General features: G+C 50.1%; 1 protein-coding gene across 2 annotated transcripts; it reads right to left on the reverse strand.

Moving 5' to 3' along the window:
* Nucleotides 1-686: 686 nt before the first annotated feature.
* Nucleotides 687-9,448, reverse strand: ZNF629 (zinc finger protein 629). 2 transcript variants are annotated; one of them, XM_028507667.2, is made up of 3 exons: nucleotides 9,258-9,448; nucleotides 6,679-6,786; nucleotides 687-6,523 (listed from the first exon to the last, which is right to left on the reverse strand). In XM_028507667.2, exons 2-3 carry the CDS (start codon nucleotides 6,749-6,751, stop codon nucleotides 3,993-3,995), a joined length of 2,604 nt encoding a protein of 867 aa, XP_028363468.1. In that variant the 5' UTR covers nucleotides 6,752-6,786; nucleotides 9,258-9,448; the 3' UTR covers nucleotides 687-3,992. The 2 variants fall into 2 exon arrangements, with proteins under 2 accessions (XP_028363468.1, XP_035877206.1); XM_036021313.1 differs by lacking the exon at nucleotides 9,258-9,448 and adding an exon at nucleotides 8,596-9,247.
* Nucleotides 9,449-17,614: the final 8,166 nt, after the last annotated feature.

A 17,614-nucleotide genomic window follows, 5' to 3' on the forward strand; every position in this document is an offset into this window, starting at 1 on the left:
AGAGCAGAACAGCTCTGCCTGGCCTAGTGTGGAGCCCAGTGATGAGGGAGAGGCTTGACTGGATATAGAGCCTTCTTCTGGCCATTCTGGTTTCCCTCCCTGCCTTGCTATGGATCTTGGACAAGTGGCTGCCTTCCCATGAAACTCAGCCTCTCCACATGGTGAGGGCTGTGGACAACATACTGAGAGTGAGATGACAGGCCAGGTCTCCTCTACCCACTTCTCTTCAGGGTCTAGAAAGCATGCTCCAGAGAAAGGGCTGGGCTAGGTCCAGGACCTGGGATCCAGGTGAATCAGAAAAGGTAGACTTCAGTTTTTGGAACTTGATTTTTCAAGCTTTCCCATGTGGCAGCCTGGGGAGGGTGTGGGTGTTGTGGCCAGAGGCCGCCCGCGAGCTGCACAGCTGGACCTGAGCCAGGCAGTCACCAGGCAGCCACTCAGCAGTCAGCAGGTTGTGCTGGTGCCAAAGCCAGACACCAACAAGAGCTGCTTGGCTCTGCCACCACCTCAGAACATTTCTCCCTTTTTCTCCCAAGGGTATGGATTTTAGGGCCTTTGGGGAAAGAATGCAAGGGTGGCCTGGAGCTGGCCCGAGCTTTTGAGATTATATATGGACCTGGGCTCTGGGAGAAGGCAAGATCTTTCAGCTTGCTTTAGGATTGAAAGAGAAGACAGAAAACACCTGGGAAATCTTATTCCCTTTATTCTCTTGAACTAATCAATGTGACCACCAGTGACACAACACTGTTATTGACATACAACACTCAAAAGTGGGGCCTCTCTTTGCTCCAGGGGGACAAATTAGGTGAGTGGGGCTTCCCTAATGGGGCAAAGGAGCCTGGGGACTGCTCACTTCAGGGGGAGTTGTCATGGAATCCTACCTCTTGGTTGTGATGGTTTCAAGTTTCCCCATCACTCAGGATTCATGCCCAGTTCTTTCAAGTTCCCATCTGACCTTCATATCTATAGCAGTTTCAAGTTTCACCTTAAGCTCAGATCAGTTTCTACTCTTCCCTTAGCTTTCACTAATGATTCTGTGACCCCATCTGTTGGTCTCCTCAACCGGAACACTTCTGAAGAGTTAGGCCTCCGTGGAATTGGACAAGAGGCCTTCCAGGCTGAGCAAGGCCTTCGCCTGAGCTGGTCAGAGGGACTCTGGACACTGCCACCTCCCTCAACCCGCTGCCTGCTTAGTTCCTCCCAAGATGGAGCTTGTTCTGGGAGGGAAGGACCTGGCTAAAGGAGTTTGGGGGGTGAGCAAGACAGAGCAGGTCACAGCCCAGAGGTCTCTGACTTTGCCCCTTTCTTGCTACAAAACCCCAGACAGCAACTCATTGTGTCCACAACATCCATTCAAGTACTGGAGCCTAAACTCCTGGCCCTAACCTGTTCCTCTAACATGCGAACATCCTACTACATATGCTACACCCAAGTCCTCAACAGGCCCACAGTCGGCCTTAACCACACTGACCACCTCTTCCTGGACTGGTCCCCGAGCCTCAAAGTCTGCTCCCCAGGAATCTTCTGGAGAAATTTCTCAGACCTGTTCCAAGAGGAACTGCTTCTAGCTTTAAAAGAGGTTTGTCTACAATTGGAGTTTTTTCTGCTACCATCTTGTTGTGGGGGGGGGGGGTCTGCTTTGACTTGAAGGGCTGTCTTCTCTTCCTCAGTCTCATAGGGACACCCCCTCAGTGGATGCTTCTGTCAGTAGATCTGCAGGCAGGCTCCTTCTCCCCTCAGTAGTGCTTTCCGACCTGGCACTCGGGTCAGGTGGGGCTGTAATGCAGATGTTGAAAAGGGTCTCCCCACAATCATACAATGCCTGCCTTTTCCTTGTTCCCAGCAGGCTTGGATTTTTTCCTCCTACAATGTTCTGGATTTTGATCCTTTGAATTTGAGGATTATCCCTTTGGGGGCAGGGTAGATGAAAGGTGAAGGACTTTTGAACTTCAGGTAATGAAATTAGAGGTGTCTTCCACAGCTCCGTAGGAATCCATGTCACCCTCTTCAGGGATGACTGCAGAAGGGGCCACCTCACCTGGCATGTTGGTTCTCTTACTCCAGGGCCACAGTGCATTACTGGTGCCAGCATGGAGTCAGTGGGCATTTCCTTTGGACCCAGCACTGGACGGAATCTCCAGGGTTAGGGGATGGGGTTCTTGTTACAGATGTTTCAAAAGTTTTCTGCAACCATTTTAGATGGCAACAGTCTCTTTCCCCTGCCACACACACCCAGTTGTGTTAGCGGGTTTGGCTGGGTTAATGAAAATGTGGAACTGTGTGTGGTGTGTGAGGACAGGAGATGGGGCTGGCAGGGTAGTGTGGTTCTCATCTTTCCATTTCCCTCTGAAGGTTTCTGACTAAGGAGGAGAGGAGCCGAGTGGATGGAATCCATACCTTCCCAAGACCACAATTGGGGTGGGTTGTCACAACCTCAGAGGGCTCCAGGTTCCGGAGTGAGGAAGGTGGCGAGGCTTCCATATACTCTTCAAGGACCCACGGTCCCTCCTGTGGGGTGTTTGGACACCCATCACTACATATAGGCTGGCTCATCCTGCCAGCAGCCTTGCTCAGAGAGAGTGAGGTTTAAAAGTAGGTTGCTGGCTAATCAAAGCTCTCTGTTCTGTCAACTTGCTGTCCCTTGTTGCCACAGAGAACCTACCTGTGGCACTTATTGACTTGGAGAAGAGCAGCCAGAGGATTTAACCACACACAGGCCTTGAGTCTCTGAAGGGCTTTATTCTTTGGAGGTCGATTAAGCAGCGGTTCTCCCTCTCCACTGAGGACAGAATTCAAGGAAACAGGCTGCCGCTGCAGCAAGACTGGTGGCAGTTAGATTTCAGGAGACACCTCCTGACAGTGAGACCTGAGATGCAGCAGGAGGGACCCTCCATCCCTGGAGGCCTCTCAGAAGTCCCCAGAGGAAAGGGTTGTCCTGCCGGCCTAGGGGAGGACCCTGGCGGTCTGGCTGGGATCTGCTTGCACTTGCAGTTTAACAAGCTCCCGGAAGTGGGCAGTCTGGAGTTTGCTAGGTTCCATCTGAACAGTCTCCACTTGGTTTCCTTCCCTCAAAGCACTCTAATAGAATCTCCGCTCCCGCCCCGCCCCCTGCCTGCTCTCCCCACTAAATTTTTGTGGTGGTTTCCCAGTGTTCTTAAAGTTTTTATGCACCCTAAATTTCAGCCTTTAAAAAAGGTGCAACATCATTTTATTCCTTCCCCATATTTGGCTTCTTTCTGATAAGGAGTTCCGTGGGCCTCTCCCTCTAACATACACAATTCATCTAGGATCCACCCCATGCCCCGAGGAACCCCCAGTGCAATGAGCTGAACTTTCTTTTCCTAGTTACCAGGTTCTCTCTCTTCTGTGGATCCGAGGGCTCATCACTTATTTTTCTCCTGTTTCCCTTTTTGGTTCCACCCAATTCCCAATACTACTTCCCACTGAGCAATTTACTCAGTGTAATTGTCCAAGCCTTCTGGGAATGAGTCTCCCTCTCATATGCCAGTAGGAAAGAAGACTGTGGAACAAGTTCGTGGGAGGTTCTTCTACACCTTCTGAGAGTCACTGCTCCCAAGTCAGTGCCATTGCTATATTCCCTGCACTTCCCCAACCCTATAGTTTCACAAGGATTTCAGTACAGTTTTATAGGGTTGTCTAGAGACATATTGGGACCTCATCCTACAATTAATAGGGCTTTTATCCACTATGGTTTATAGGGATTTTCTGCTACAGACTTAAAGGGCTTTTCTTTTTTTCCTACATATTTATAGGGTTTCTAACCCAACAGTTTTTCTCTACTGCATTATAAGTGGTTCCCACCAACAATTTTATAGGGTTTCTCATCACTGATGTAAAAGCACTACTTTTACCCAGGGTCCTTTCTCCTTTGCATCTCTACAGTCTGATAGGGTTTTCTTCCTTTCCTCGCATAATATTTGAGATCCAGTGTTCCTCTCAGGAGAGAGAGGCCCCTGGTCTCCAGGCCCATGTCACAGGGTGACACCTGGGTGGCAGCTCCTATGGAGGAGGAGGGCTGCAACTTCTGTGAAGCCATCTCCACACTCGGGGCACAAATAGGGCTTTTCTTCCAAGAGGGTTTTGGGCGTTTCCCCTTCCCCATGGATGCTACTCCCTGTGGGGGTGGGGGCCTCTCCTTCACCTTCCTGGCTTGTGGACAGGGTGACTGGCTCTGAAAGGGGGTCTTCGGGTCTGGGGGACTTTTCTTGGGTGTGAGTTTCCTGGTGGTGGATGAGGGCCAGGCGATCCGGGAAGGAGGCCCCACAATCCGAACAGCTGTAGGGTCTGGCCCCCAAGGGGCTCCTGAGGTGCTCCAGGAGGACAGAAGAGCTCTTCCCCAGCTCTAGACTCTTCTGGGTTTTTCCACCTGCGTGGACTTTCTGGTGCAGCAGCAGCTCAGAGCTGAGGCCAAAGCTTTTTTTGCATTCCGGGCATTTAAAGGGCTTTCCACTTAGGAAGGGACTAGGCCCTGCCCCTTCTGCTAAACCAATCCTATAATCAGGAAAGAGAAAGGGCTTTTCATTTCCATGGGTGAGCTGGTGCTGGAGGAGCACAGCTCGATCCAGAAAGCTTTCTCCACAGTGGGAACAAATGTAGGACTTGGGTGAGAGCAGGCCCAGCCTTTGGCTGAAGCTCTCCTGCCCTTCAGGCATTTTAAAGGGTTGTCCTGGAGGGTCAGCTCTGCCCTCCGAAGCACCTGGATAGGAATTCCCTCCAAAAGGGAGCCTGGGAGGTCGGAACGGAGGCTTCGGGGCTGGGTGTGTGATGAGACCATCTGAATTTTTGTAGGGGTTTTCTCCAATGTGGATCCTCTGATGCTGCATGAAAATGCCCTCGTCATTGAACCCCTTTCCGCAGACAAGACACTTGTGTGGTTTGGCTCCGGGGGGAGGGGTTAGCAAGGCTGGATCCCCAAGTCCCAGCATAGTGTCGCCCTGAGCTCTCCGGGCTGGGGTCTTCCCTCTTTCGTGGATCACCCGATGCTGCTCCAGCTCGTGCGCCTCCAGGAAGGCCTTCCCACAGTCAGAGCACACAAAGAGGTTCTCATCCATGTGGGTGCGCACGTGGGTGATGAGGTTCGAGCTCTGGCTGAAGCTCTTGCCGCACTCAGGGCACTTGTAGGGCTTCTCACCCGTGTGGGTTCGACGGTGCTGGATGAGGTGGGAGCTGCGGATAAAACTTTTACCGCAGTCGGAGCACTTGTAGGGCTTCTCGCCTGTGTGGATGCGCTGGTGGCGGATGAGCGTGGAGCTCATGATGAAACTCTTACCACAGTCGGCACAGATGTAGGGCCGCTCACCACGGTGGATGCGCTGGTGATTGATGAGGTTAGAACTGACACTGAAGCTCTTACCGCACTCGGGGCACTTGTAGGGCCGCTCGCCCGTGTGTGTGCGCTGGTGCCGCAGCAGCGTGGCGCTTAGCGTGAAGGTCTTGCCACAAACGGGGCACTTGAAGGGGTCCTCGCGCAGGTGGGTTCGCTGGTGCTTGATGAGGGTGGAACTGTGGCCGAAGCTTTTGCCGCACTCTAGGCACTCGTAGGGCTTCTCGCCAGTGTGCGTGCGCTGGTGTTGGGTCAGCTCCGAGCTCTGGATGAAGCTCTTGCCGCACTCAGTGCAGCGGTATGGTTTCTCGCCGGCGTGGATTTTCTGGTGCTTGAGGAGGTTGTGGTTCTGGCCGAAGCGCTTGCCACACTCCGGGCACTTATAGGGCTTCTCGCCAGTGTGCGTGGCCTGGTGCTGGATGAGGTCAGAGCTGCGGTAGAAGGCGCGCCGGCACTCGCCGCACTTGTACGGCTTCTCGCCCGTGTGTGAGCGCTGGTGTTTGATGAGGTTGGTGCTCTGGGTGAAGGCCTTCTCGCACTCAGTGCACTTGTAGGGTTTTTCTCCCGTGTGAGTGCGCTGGTGCTGCACCAGGTTGGAGCTCCAGCTGAAGCATTTGCCGCAGTCCGGGCACTTGTAGGGCTTCTCGCCAGTGTGTGTGCGCTGGTGCTGCACCAGGTGTGAGCTTTGCGTGAAGCTCTTGCCACACTCAGAGCAGGTATTGGGCCTCTCGCCTGTGTGGATTCGCTGGTGCCGTAGCAGCTTGGACCATTGGCTGAAGCTCTTGCCACACTCGTTGCAGATGTAGGGCTTTTCAGCCCCAGAGGGGCGGCCTTGCACCAGCTCCCGCAGGCTGGACTCATTGGCAGGGACCACTGCGGGGCTGTTCCATGTGGTCAGAGTCCCCCACTGCCAACTGGCCTCACAGGCCTTGGTCCAGTCAGACGGGGCAGGAACTACCTCAGGGGCTGGGGAGTCAAGAGGAGTCTGGTGGTCCAAGGGGTTGGGGTGACCCAGTGGACTTGGGGAGTTCTGGGAGACTGAGGGATCCTGGGAGGGTCTCTCCAGGGGCATCTCTGGTGGGTCCTTGAGTTCTGGACTCTGAGCTGGATCTCCCAAGATGATCTCCTCCCCAGAACTTTCCCGCTGAGGGCTCTCCTCTTCATTCCCACTCTCGGTACCTATAGAGAGAAAGGGAGTCTCCAGCCCCCATCTCCTTTCAGAACATGGGGTCGGTCTCTCTTCCCTGCCCTGGGTTTCCCCCTAGAGCCTGGGCCCCTCCCTGAACTAGCGCCACTATCTTGTCAGAACTGCAGTCCCTTCTTGTGCCCCTCACCTCTATGAGCATCGCTGGGGCTCTGTACAGGACCCTGTGGATCTGGGCCCCACAGCACTGCTTCAGGCTCCATCCCAGAGCTCAGGACCGCCCAGTGTTCCACGGACCCTGGGGGAGAAGAGAGAGGAGCACACAATGGGAGCTGATCTCCCACTTTTTTTACTCCTTACCTGTGCCTCCCACCCCCACAGCTCTCATTCCTCCTTATGTAAACTTTAGTTTTCTACCAACCCATGTTTCTGGGTATTAGTTCTCATCATCCCTATCTACCTCACCCTCGCAGGCCTTCTTCCAGACCTTAAAATCACAGCTAAGCAAGTAGGTGAATTTAAGAGTAATTAAAAGCTCTTCAGTCATAACCCTTTGAACCCAGACTGGGGGCTGGAGAGGTATCTGACACCCACAGGGGAAGATGGCTCTCGCCCCACTCCTCTGATGCCCAGAGGCTGGGAAACTTGTTATCTTACTAATCAGAAGAAGCTCATTAAGACTCTAATTTTCCTTCTTAATGAGGCTGCTAATTGGGACCAATAAACTTTCCTTGAGAGCCTCACAGAGAACTGAGACTGCCTAGAACACTTAAAGAGTTAAAAGACAGACAGAAAGAAAGGGGAAAACCACTCTGATTTTCCTAAGGCAAGAGGGGCCCTCTGAAAGGACCGGGACATTTAAGCACAGAAAGATTGGGCCAGAGGTGGGGGGAAGGGGCATTTTAAAGCCACTAGGGGCTGTGCCACAATGACCTTGAGGGGAAATGGAAAGGAAAAGAGGGTGAAAGAAGTGTGTGAAGACCATCTGCAGCTGACAGTGCCTGCGGTGTGTCCTCATTACCTCACCTAATCTTCCCCACAGTCCCGTTAGGAGGCCCAGGAATCAGATTGTCCGCTTTACAGATTAGGGAATCAACCCTCAGGGAGAGTTCTCCAAAGTCACAGGCTGGGAAATTGCCTCTACCAGAAAGGCAACGTCTGTGTCTGGCTTGTCCCAGCCTCTAAGAGAGGAAGATGACCTTGGGAGTCACCCCATAACTCATAAATGTGGGCTGTTGGCAGGGATGGGTGAGGAGGAAAGCTCCAAGGGAGCCTACTTGCCTCAAGAATGGGATGCAGAAATTCCTGGGACCAAAAGGTCCTTGGCTGTAAAAGCAGGAGTTGGATCTAGTGACTGGCCTGACAATCTGTGCTGATAAACTCCAAACAGCCCTTCCCAGGGAAGCCTTCCATATCAACCCCATTCAGGTTCCCCATCTTCCGTACTGTCTGTTCTGCTTCGTTGCTGCTATATGCTGTGCCTAGGACGATGATGGAACCTAACCCAGAACAGGTGCTCAATACATTTTCTTGAATGAATGAACAATGAATGAGATGCCCCTTGTTCCTGGAAAACCATCAGTTTGCAAGGGGATGGCAGCAAAGAAACAGTTCAGAGCGGCTTCCTGGTAAAACATAGCCAGCTCATTCCAAAAAGGGTGATATGATTTCAGCATGAGGGAACAACAGGGCCACAGGAGTAAAGTGCTGGGACAACTTTGCACAATGTAGAGACCCTCAAGTAAGTCCCTGGGGAAAGCCTGGGGTTGGGGTGGCTGTGTGGGATGGGTACTGTGTGTTTGGGGGCAGGGGTGCAAGCAGACATGTTCAGGATTCACGAGGAGGCAGCTGGGAGGTAACCCAAGTGAAGCAGGAGCTAGCTCAACCCTGCCTGCTAAACAACAGCAGGGGAGACAAGAAATTTTAGGAAGTAACTTAATTTCTTCACCTCTGTAGCTCCTTAGGCATGAGAATTTCCCCTCCCCCATTACTAAGTGTCTTTGGGGAGGTGGAAGCAAGCACCTCTGCCGAGCTGGGGCTGCCTGTTCTGAGGAGGCTTGGAAAGTTGCCCTGCTGTTTGCTGAGGACAGGTGAGAACTTAATGTACCTTGATTATTTCGAGAAATTCAAACTCAGTGGTCCACAGTAGAGGGAAGAGGTTAATGACAAGGCCACCAGGGAGTACGAAAGTGGGAAGACCCAAAGAGGCAAGAAGTGCTCAGAGCCGACCTAGGCCCCAGCCCCAGGCAGCCCTTGGACTCCGAAGCAGTCCCACTGCGGGGGGGCGCAGAAAGGCTCCCTCACAGAGAGATGTGGAGAGCGACCCAGGTGACCCTGAACTGGAGGCAGCGAAGGGGGCGCAGCCATCCTGGCCCCTGGCCCCCGACCGCCGCACCAGCCCAGACCCTGGACTCGGGCTCCAGCTGGTCCCCGCCACCCTCTTTCGGCTCCCAACTCCCGGGTCCGGGCATCCTCCGCCTCCGGGCCCCCAGGATTCCCCGCTGGCTCACAGCCCCCAAGCCCTGGCCTGGCGGTCGAATTCCCTCTTCCCAGAATGCTCATGCCTCCCCTCCCCCACAGCCAGACCCTCGCGCTCTTCCCAGAATCCTCGGCCTCTGCCCCCCTGCCCGGCCCCAGCCCTACCCCTGCTACCAGGGGCCGGGCAGGGGTCTCAGGCCCGGAGCAACCCGCCTCCCTGACCCATTGTTCCCGGGAGGCCGTCTGGGCCCTTCAAGCCACCCCTCGGGAGCCCAGACGTCCCCAACTCACGACTCTGGGGTCTGGGAAAGGTGGAAGGCAGAATCCAGCCCCAGGGGACTTAACCCCTTGAATGCCCTGCCTGAGGGGGGGTGGCGGGCTTGATGCCGAGGACTCTGGGTTCCTTCTCAAGGGGTGATCCCAGGCTGAGGACCCGGGGACCAGTTCAGGGTGACTGGGACGGAGCAGGAAGTGACCCCAGCTTCCCGGGTCCCTCTAGCCTGGAGTCAGAGCATCAGCTCTATGGGATTTAACCCTTTGCCTCCCACAGCCTGGGAAAAATAGAGGACGGAAAGTGGGGAGGTGGCTGAGACGATGACCTGCTTTCTGCCTCCAGTGGGAGCAGATTCTCCAGGAAACCCAATGCCAGTGAGGGTCTCTGGATTTCTGGCCACTCTGCATCTTGCAGGGGCTCTGCCAGCCGCTCCCGGGAAGCAGATTGGTGGCTGCTGGTCCCCTAGGGCCTGCCTTTGTTGGGACTCAGACCCAGGGATGCCCCCCCCCCACCACCACCACCCATGCCTGGGTTGTGGGGTGGGAGCAGGGGCTGGCAGGGCAGATTTGAGAGGGAATATCCTACAGACTAAAAATGACTTAAATAAAATAGTAAGTCCCAGCAACAGGAGTTCGGGTTGAGGGGAAAAGCACGGTCAGGAGGAATGTGGCAGCCTATGCTCCCTGCCCCAGCCTCACTGAAAAGTGTGTGCTGGCCCTTCTTCTGCCATTTGCCACCCTCAGAGGAGGAAACTGAGGCCCATTTGCTACTTTCAGAGGAGGAAACTGGCCACAAGAGGGAAGTCAGTGGGAGTTCCCTTAACTCAAGGAGGGCAAGAACCTTTCCCAGTAGTTCATGGGGCACTCAGCTCGTAACAAAAGAAACCTTTAAAACCTGGGAACACTGGTGGCCTCCCAAGGCCCAGGGTATCTGGGATCCCGATTTTTATATCCCTCATCTCATCTTCTCACCAAAATCCATTGGGATAGGACAGCATATTATTCCCATTTTACAGGAGAGGAAACCAAGGTGTAAGAAATGAGGTAAGGTGCCTCAGGCCATGTCATTATTTTAACACATTTGTGTATTGAATCCTATTATTCCTGGCACTGTGGGGATCACAGAGATGGGAAGCTCTCATAGTTGAAGAATAATCAGGCTTTCTGCCCTTGAGAAGTTTAATTGTGTGTGTTTTAGACAAAGGGATTACAGGAGATTGTGGAAAGGGCTACCTGTCCAGAGATGAGAGGGAGCCCGAGGAGCAAACATGTGTCAGACATTGCTAAAGAGGACACCGCTCCTTGGGGCCAACATCTGGGATCCACCAGGAGTAGAAGGCCCTGCTCGGCCAGCCTCTGCTCACGTCCCAGCTCAGTCTCCCGTACCCTCCTTGTCATCTGGGCATTTCTCCTCCTACCCTGGCTTCCATCACCTTGGACACGTCACTCTCACTTCAGGGCCTTTGGCCCTCCTGGTCCCCCTTACCCTACTCTGTCTCTCACAGCATGTACCACCCCTGACAGAATATCCATGTGTTCACCACCTGCCCCTGCCCAGCCCTGCAGTGGACTCACTAATGTCAGCTCCACCAGGGCAGGGGCTTGGCCTCTTGCACTCACTGCTGTCTCCTAGAGCAGCACCTAGACAGTGACTGGAGTGACTGGCATGTAGTTCGTAGGTGCTCAGTGCATGGGATGAAGGTATGCATTGTCTTCGTGTACTGTCCCATCCGTCTCCAGAGCCATCTCCAGGCAAACTTTCGCAGAGCCTCCACTGCTGGGTTCTGGTGCTCAATCCCATTGATTCACCAACATCCTAGCCCTCCCACCCCTCACCCTGAGAGACAGGTGAGAAGCAGGACAACTTGGGATCGGAGGGACTTGGAGGCAGATCCAGCTTTCGCTAATGTCTCTGGCCCTTCAAGGGCTGTGAAGCCTGACCTGGCCCGGGGACCCGAAGACTGTGGGAAAGCTGTGCCTTGGAGGCTCACAGAAGAGATTAATTTGGCCTACAGAGTTTTACTTTGTTTTAAACAGAATTGATTGCCACACTTAAAAATCAGTACATTCGATATAAAAATCCACATTTCCCGCTTGTTTGGAAAATCAAAAGATGTGGCAACATGACCCACTTTCACATGGCAACTGGTGGGGCAGTAGCTTCCTTCTGTAGAGGGCACTGGCTTTCCAGTTTATCGCAGTCTATACCACTCTGACTGTGTCCCCAAGGTGAGGCCGAGAGGTGGTTTCAGTATATCAAAGTCTTTCACTGTTGGTGCTCGTATGCCTTTTTAACTGCAGGTATTGCCTCTGCACTCTGTCGTCTGTGCCCTCCAAGTGCAGAGTAATAAGTGAGGATGATGTCTTCTGACACAGTCATACTATGCAGGAGGCACTGTTCCAAGGGTTTACAGTCACGTGCCACATAACAATGTTGAGGTCGAGGATGGACTGCATATATGACAGTGGTCCCATGACATTGTAAGGAAGCTGAAAAATTCCAATGGCCATGAAAATATCATAGTGCAACGCATCACTCATGTGTTTGTGGTGATGCTGGTATAAATAAAGCCTGCCGGTCATATAAAAGTATAGCACATATGACTATGTACAGTGCATAATATTTAAGAATGATAATAAATGACTATTGCAAGTCCATGTATTTATGATGTTTTTATCATGATTTTAGGGTGTACTCTTTCTACTTATAAAAACAAGTTTGCTATAAAACAGTATGCTGTGTTAGGCTGGCAGCAGCTGCATACAGCTCGTGGTGAACATCTTGTATTCACCATGTCTCTTGATGGCATCATTTTTTCTTGTCCCTGATTTAATCTGGCTTTATACCATAACTTGCTCTACAGGCTTGTAGCCCAGGAGCAGTAGGTTCCACCATGCAGCCTCAGTGTGCGGTAGGCCATGCCACGTAGGCGTGTGTAAGTACACTCCACAATGTTCCCACAATGGTCTAACAATGCCTGTCTCAGAATGTATCCCTGTTGTTAAATTGCAAATGACTATAGTAATTCCTTGAAAGTTCACAACTTGTGACACCAATACTGTTACTATAATCCTGAGGATAGAGTAAGTGACTTGTAAACAGTTTACTAGTGACAGAACTGGATTCAAACCCAATCATGCTGACTCCAGAGTTTCCAGGGTTCCTAACCACAATTCTCTGAGTGGCTCATGTATGTCTAGGATTATAGGGTAAGCCCCCCAACCCCAAAATTCTCTCCCTCATCTTGTTCCAGGAGCTAGATGGAGGAGTCTGGAAAGACAGGGCACTCCCGTTTGTGCCAGGCATTCTCCAGGAACAGTTTGTGTGCCCTGCTCTGAGGGAGACAAAGGGCACTCTGACTATAGGCAGCAGTGTGCCGTTTGTCCTGTTGCCTACAATCGACTGGCACAGTGGCCATGAAGGAGGCTCTCCTGACAAGGGAACCCCTGGAAGGGTGAGGATGACCCCTTCCCCACCACCATTGGTGTATTTCATGTAAAACCCACCACTGTGCTCTTTCTTGGTCACATCTCACCAGCCTCCAGTATGGCCCCCTTCATACAGGCCTTTGTGTGCCAAGGCCCAGGCTGCTATAGGAGCAGTGAGGTCCTGGAGGTGGACCCTAATTCAAACCCTGTTCCATCCTCACTACCAGTGTGATCCTGGGCAACTCACTTTGCCTCTTGCAGATTTGGCTTCCTCTTTCGAAAGAGGATAAGTCTTGACTTCCGGCCAAGATGGAGGCATAGGTAGATACATTTTGCTTCCTCATACTCCAAAAAGAAGGACAATAACCAGTTTAAAAGCAAAAAACACTCCTGGATGGTGTGGCTCAATGGATTCAGTGCCACCCTGTAAACCAAAATGTTGCTGGTTTGATTCCCTGTCAGAGCACATGCCTGAGTTGCAGGCTGGGTCCCCAGTTGGGGGCATGTGTTGCTTTCCCTTTTTTTCTTCTCCTTCTAAAAAAAATAAGTAAATAAAATTAAACAAACAAACAAATAAGCAGACCTGCCAGAAAATCAAACTGTATGCAAGTCTGACAACCAAGGAGTTAAAGAAGAAGAAGAAATATTCATCCAGACTGGTGCTCCGAGACAAAGAAATATGACCTAAATGAAAGAACATATCAAAACTCCAGAAAGACAACTAAGTGACAAAGAGATAGTGGACCTGTCAGATGCAGAGTTCAAAACACTGATGATCAGGATGCTCACAGAAAAGATTGAGTACAGATGAAAAATAAAAGAAGAAATGAAGTCTATACAAAGTGAAATAAAGAAAAATATACAGGGAACCAACAGTGAAGGAAAGGAAACCAGAACTCAAATCAATGATTTGGAACAATAGGAAGAAATAAACATTCAACCACAACAGAATGAAGAAACAAGAACTCCAAATAATAATAATAATAATAGTAATAATAAGAAGAAGAAGAAGAAGAAAAGAAGAAGAAGCAGCAGCAGCAGCTTAGGAACATCTGGGACAACTTTAAATATACCAACATCCAAATCATAGGGGTGCCAGGAGGAGAAGAAGAAGAGCAAGAATTTGAAAATTTATTTGAAAAAATAATGAAAGAAAACTTTCACTATTTCCGTCTGGTGAAGGAAATAGACATGCAAGTCCAGGAAGCTCTGAGAGTCCAAATAATTTGGACCCAGGGAGGACACTAAGATACATCATAATTAAATTACTCAAGATTAAAGATAAGGAGAGAATCTTTTTTAAAAAGATTTTATTTGTTTATTTTTAGAGAGAGGGGGAGGCAGGGAGAAAGAGGAAGAGATCATCACACGTCAATGTGTGGTTGCCTCTTGCACGCCCCCTACTGGGGACCTGGCCCACAACCCAAGCATGTGTCTTAACTGGGAATTGAGTGAGCCACCCTTTGGTTTGCAGGCTGGTGCTCAACCCACTGGGCCACACCAGCCAAGGCTAAAGATAAAGAGTGCATCTTAAAAGCAGCAAGAGAAAAGGAGAGAGTTACCGACAAAGGAGTGCCCATAAGACTATCAGCTGATTTCTCAAAAGAAACCTAGCAGCCCTGGCTGAAGTAGCTCAGTGGATTGAGCGTGGGCTGCGAACCAAAGCATCGCAGGTTTGATTCCCAGTCAGAGCTCATGCCTGGGTTGCAGGCCACGGCCCCCAGCAACCGCACACTGATGTTTCTCTCTCTCTCTTTCTCCCTCCCTTATCTCTCTAAAAATAAATAAATAAAATCTTAAAAAAAAAAAGAAAGAAAGAAACTAGCAGGCAAGAAGAGGCTGGGAAGAAGTATTTGAAATCATGAAAAGCAAGGACCTACATCTGAGATTACTCTATCCAGCAAAGTTATCATTTAGAATGGAAGGGCAGATAAAGTGCTTCCCAGATAAGGTCAAGTTAAAGGAGTTCATCATCACCCAGCCCTTATTATATGAAATGTTAAAGGGATTTATCTAAGAAAAAGAAGATGATCAAAAATATAGTAAAAATGACATCAAACTCACAACTATCAACAACAGCCTAAAAACAAAACCAAAATAAACTAAGCAAACAACTAAAACAGGAACAGAATCACAGAAATGGAGATCACATGGAGTGTTGTCGGTGGGGAAGGGGGAGGGAGAGAATGGGGGAAAAGGTACAGGGAATAGGAAGACTAATTGGTAGATACAAAATAGACAGGGGGAGGTTAAGAAGAGTATAGGAAATGGAGAAGACAGAGAACTTATACGTATGACCCATGGACATGAATTAAGGGTAGGGAATGCTGGGGGGTGGGGTGCAGGGCAGAGTGGGATAAAGGGGAGAAAAAATGGGACAACTGTAATAGCATAATCAAAAGGTTATACTTTAAAAGAAAGAAAGAAAGATAAGCCTTGGTTCCCAAGAAATAGGGTGGTTAAATGAAATGATGCAAGAATTATGAGCTGACCAAGTCTAGCTGGGTCTGCCTCTTCTTCGTCAGAGCACACAGCCGTTGCCCTAGTAAGCAGGAGAGCAAGGAACCTGGAAACCGTGTCCCAGGTAAACTGGGAGAACTTCGGGCCATGATAAGATGCTCCAATCCTCTGCTTACAGATGAGGACGCTTTCAGGGCAGGGTGCAAAGGCCAAGAGGTGAAGCCGATGAGCCATCTCACCAGAGCAGCTTATCCAATGGCAGGTAGGGGAGGCTTTCAGACAGTGCCACTAGGAAAGAATGGGACCTCCTTTCCTGGAGATGTCCAAGGCCACAAGATACACTGGGCACTTCTTTTCAGGAATGTGGTCCTCAAAGGTGGGATAAGAACTGGATCTGAGGACCTGGGCGTTCCCTTCTGCCTCTGGAGTCTGGGATTCCAGGGTCAGTCACTCCTCTGCTCAAGAACCTAGAGTGGCTCCCCAAGGCTTCTCAGATCGAGTCTTACCTCCCTGGTGCCTCCCAAATACCATGTTCTCTAAGGCTCAGAACCAAGTCTTTCCTTTGCATTCTCCCCCTCAAAAATCTCCTGCTTGATGTTGCCTTGGCTGGTATGGTTCAATAGAATGAGTGCTGGCCTATGGACTGAAAGGTCACTGGTTTGATTCCCAGTCAGGGCACATGCCTGTGTTGTGGGCCAGGTCCATGGTTGGGGGCATTTGAGAGGCAACCAATCAATTCACATTCTCACACATTCATATTTCTCTCCTTTTCTTTCTCCGTCCTATCCCCTCTCTCTAGAAATAAATAAGTAAAATCTTTAAAAATCTCCTGCTCACTGTGGTCAAATTCCAAAATCCTTTGTTGTAGCTATCCACCTGTCCTTGGGTCCTCGTTCTTTCTCTTCATTTGCTTAACACAACTGTCTATCCGAAGTCATGCCAGACTCACCAGCTTCATTTCCCTACACAATACCTAGTCATCCTGCTCCCCAAGGCCTGGGGGTGGGTGCGCTCCTCAACAACCCCTTAGCCAGTAGATCCTCAGGCCTATCTGACCCTGCTGAATCTGCCCACCTCTTATGTCCCCTTGCTCCAGGCCACTGTGCACCCCTGGTTCTTCTATTTTTTTTAAAGATTTTATTTATTTATTTTTAGACAGAGGGGAAGGGCGGGGAGAAAAGAGAGGGAGAGAAACATCAATGTGGGAAAGATATATCAATTGATTACCTCTCTCATGCCCCAAACCAGAGACCTAGCCTGCAGCCCAGGCATGTGCCCTGACTGGGAATTGAACCAGCGACCCTTTGGTACATAGGCCAGCAGTCAATCCAGTGAGCCACACAAGCCAGGGATGTATATTAAATATAAATAAAATATACGTATACTATTGTAACCAAATATTTGCATTAAGGTGCAACCGGCAATAATTCCAAATCACCAAGCTTTCTGGGGTTCAGTTTCTTCATCTGCAAAATGACAGGGTCTGATCAGATGTTTTCACCCACATTAGGGCCTGACTCCATGTAAATAACTTGTATATATTTGATTAATTGGGGGAGGACACATGAATGCTTCTGGGGAGTAAGTCTGAGGATCTGGGGTAACAGAGACTTAACTTTGTAAACTTTTGTTCTGTTTGATGATTTCCAGTTAAATGAGATAACTATTTAATTATAAAGTTGGGAAGGATATTATAGGATTAAAACAACATTTGATTTTCTTTTCAGGTTTGCACTGATGTGAGTCATGTTAAATCAAATTCAACTGATTTCCTACCCAAGGTAAAACAGGGACTGACCTTCTAAAGAAGTCCCATCATCCCTAGGAACAAATGTTCTACTGTTGCTTATAAGCATGGAAACAGAGATTGAAGATAGGTGGAGGAAAATACTATGTTGTCACACACATTAAAATACTTTTTTTTAATTTTATAAAAGTTTATTTATTTTATTTTATTTTTTAAAAAATACTTTAAAAAAAAATCAGTGAGCTCTTAAGACATTTGAAATCTGATTCCACCATTGGCATATCCCAAGGAACCTAGAACTGTGTTTGCAGGAACAATGAAGTCCAAACTCCTATGGGGCCTGCTGCATCTGAAACCAAACTTTCTGCCTCTGTACACAGTGCTCTCCTAGGTCATTCCCACTCTCATGCAGCATCAAGGGCTCCACCCCAGGCCTTCCCCAACACAGTAAGGACTGTCCTGCTTCAGGGGCTTGCACCAAGCTGTGACTACCTCCACCACCTCTAGAATACTTCCCCTTCTTCTCTCCACTTAGGCAAGTCTTATCTGTCTTCAGGGTCCTGTTCACATTCCAGCCTTTGAGAGTTTAGGCCCCAGTATTAACTCACATTGGTTAAGCATTTTACAATTTGTACGTTCATGCACACGAAGGCATTTGTTTCTCCTGACACCCTCGAGGGGCAAGAATTACCATCTTTTTTTTACTCATGAGGAAACAGACTTCAGACAGGTCAGGTAA

Source organism: Phyllostomus discolor, chromosome 3, assembly GCF_004126475.2.
Source record: "Phyllostomus discolor isolate MPI-MPIP mPhyDis1 chromosome 3, mPhyDis1.pri.v3, whole genome shotgun sequence".
NCBI classification, from domain to species: Eukaryota; Metazoa; Chordata; class Mammalia; order Chiroptera; family Phyllostomidae; genus Phyllostomus; species Phyllostomus discolor.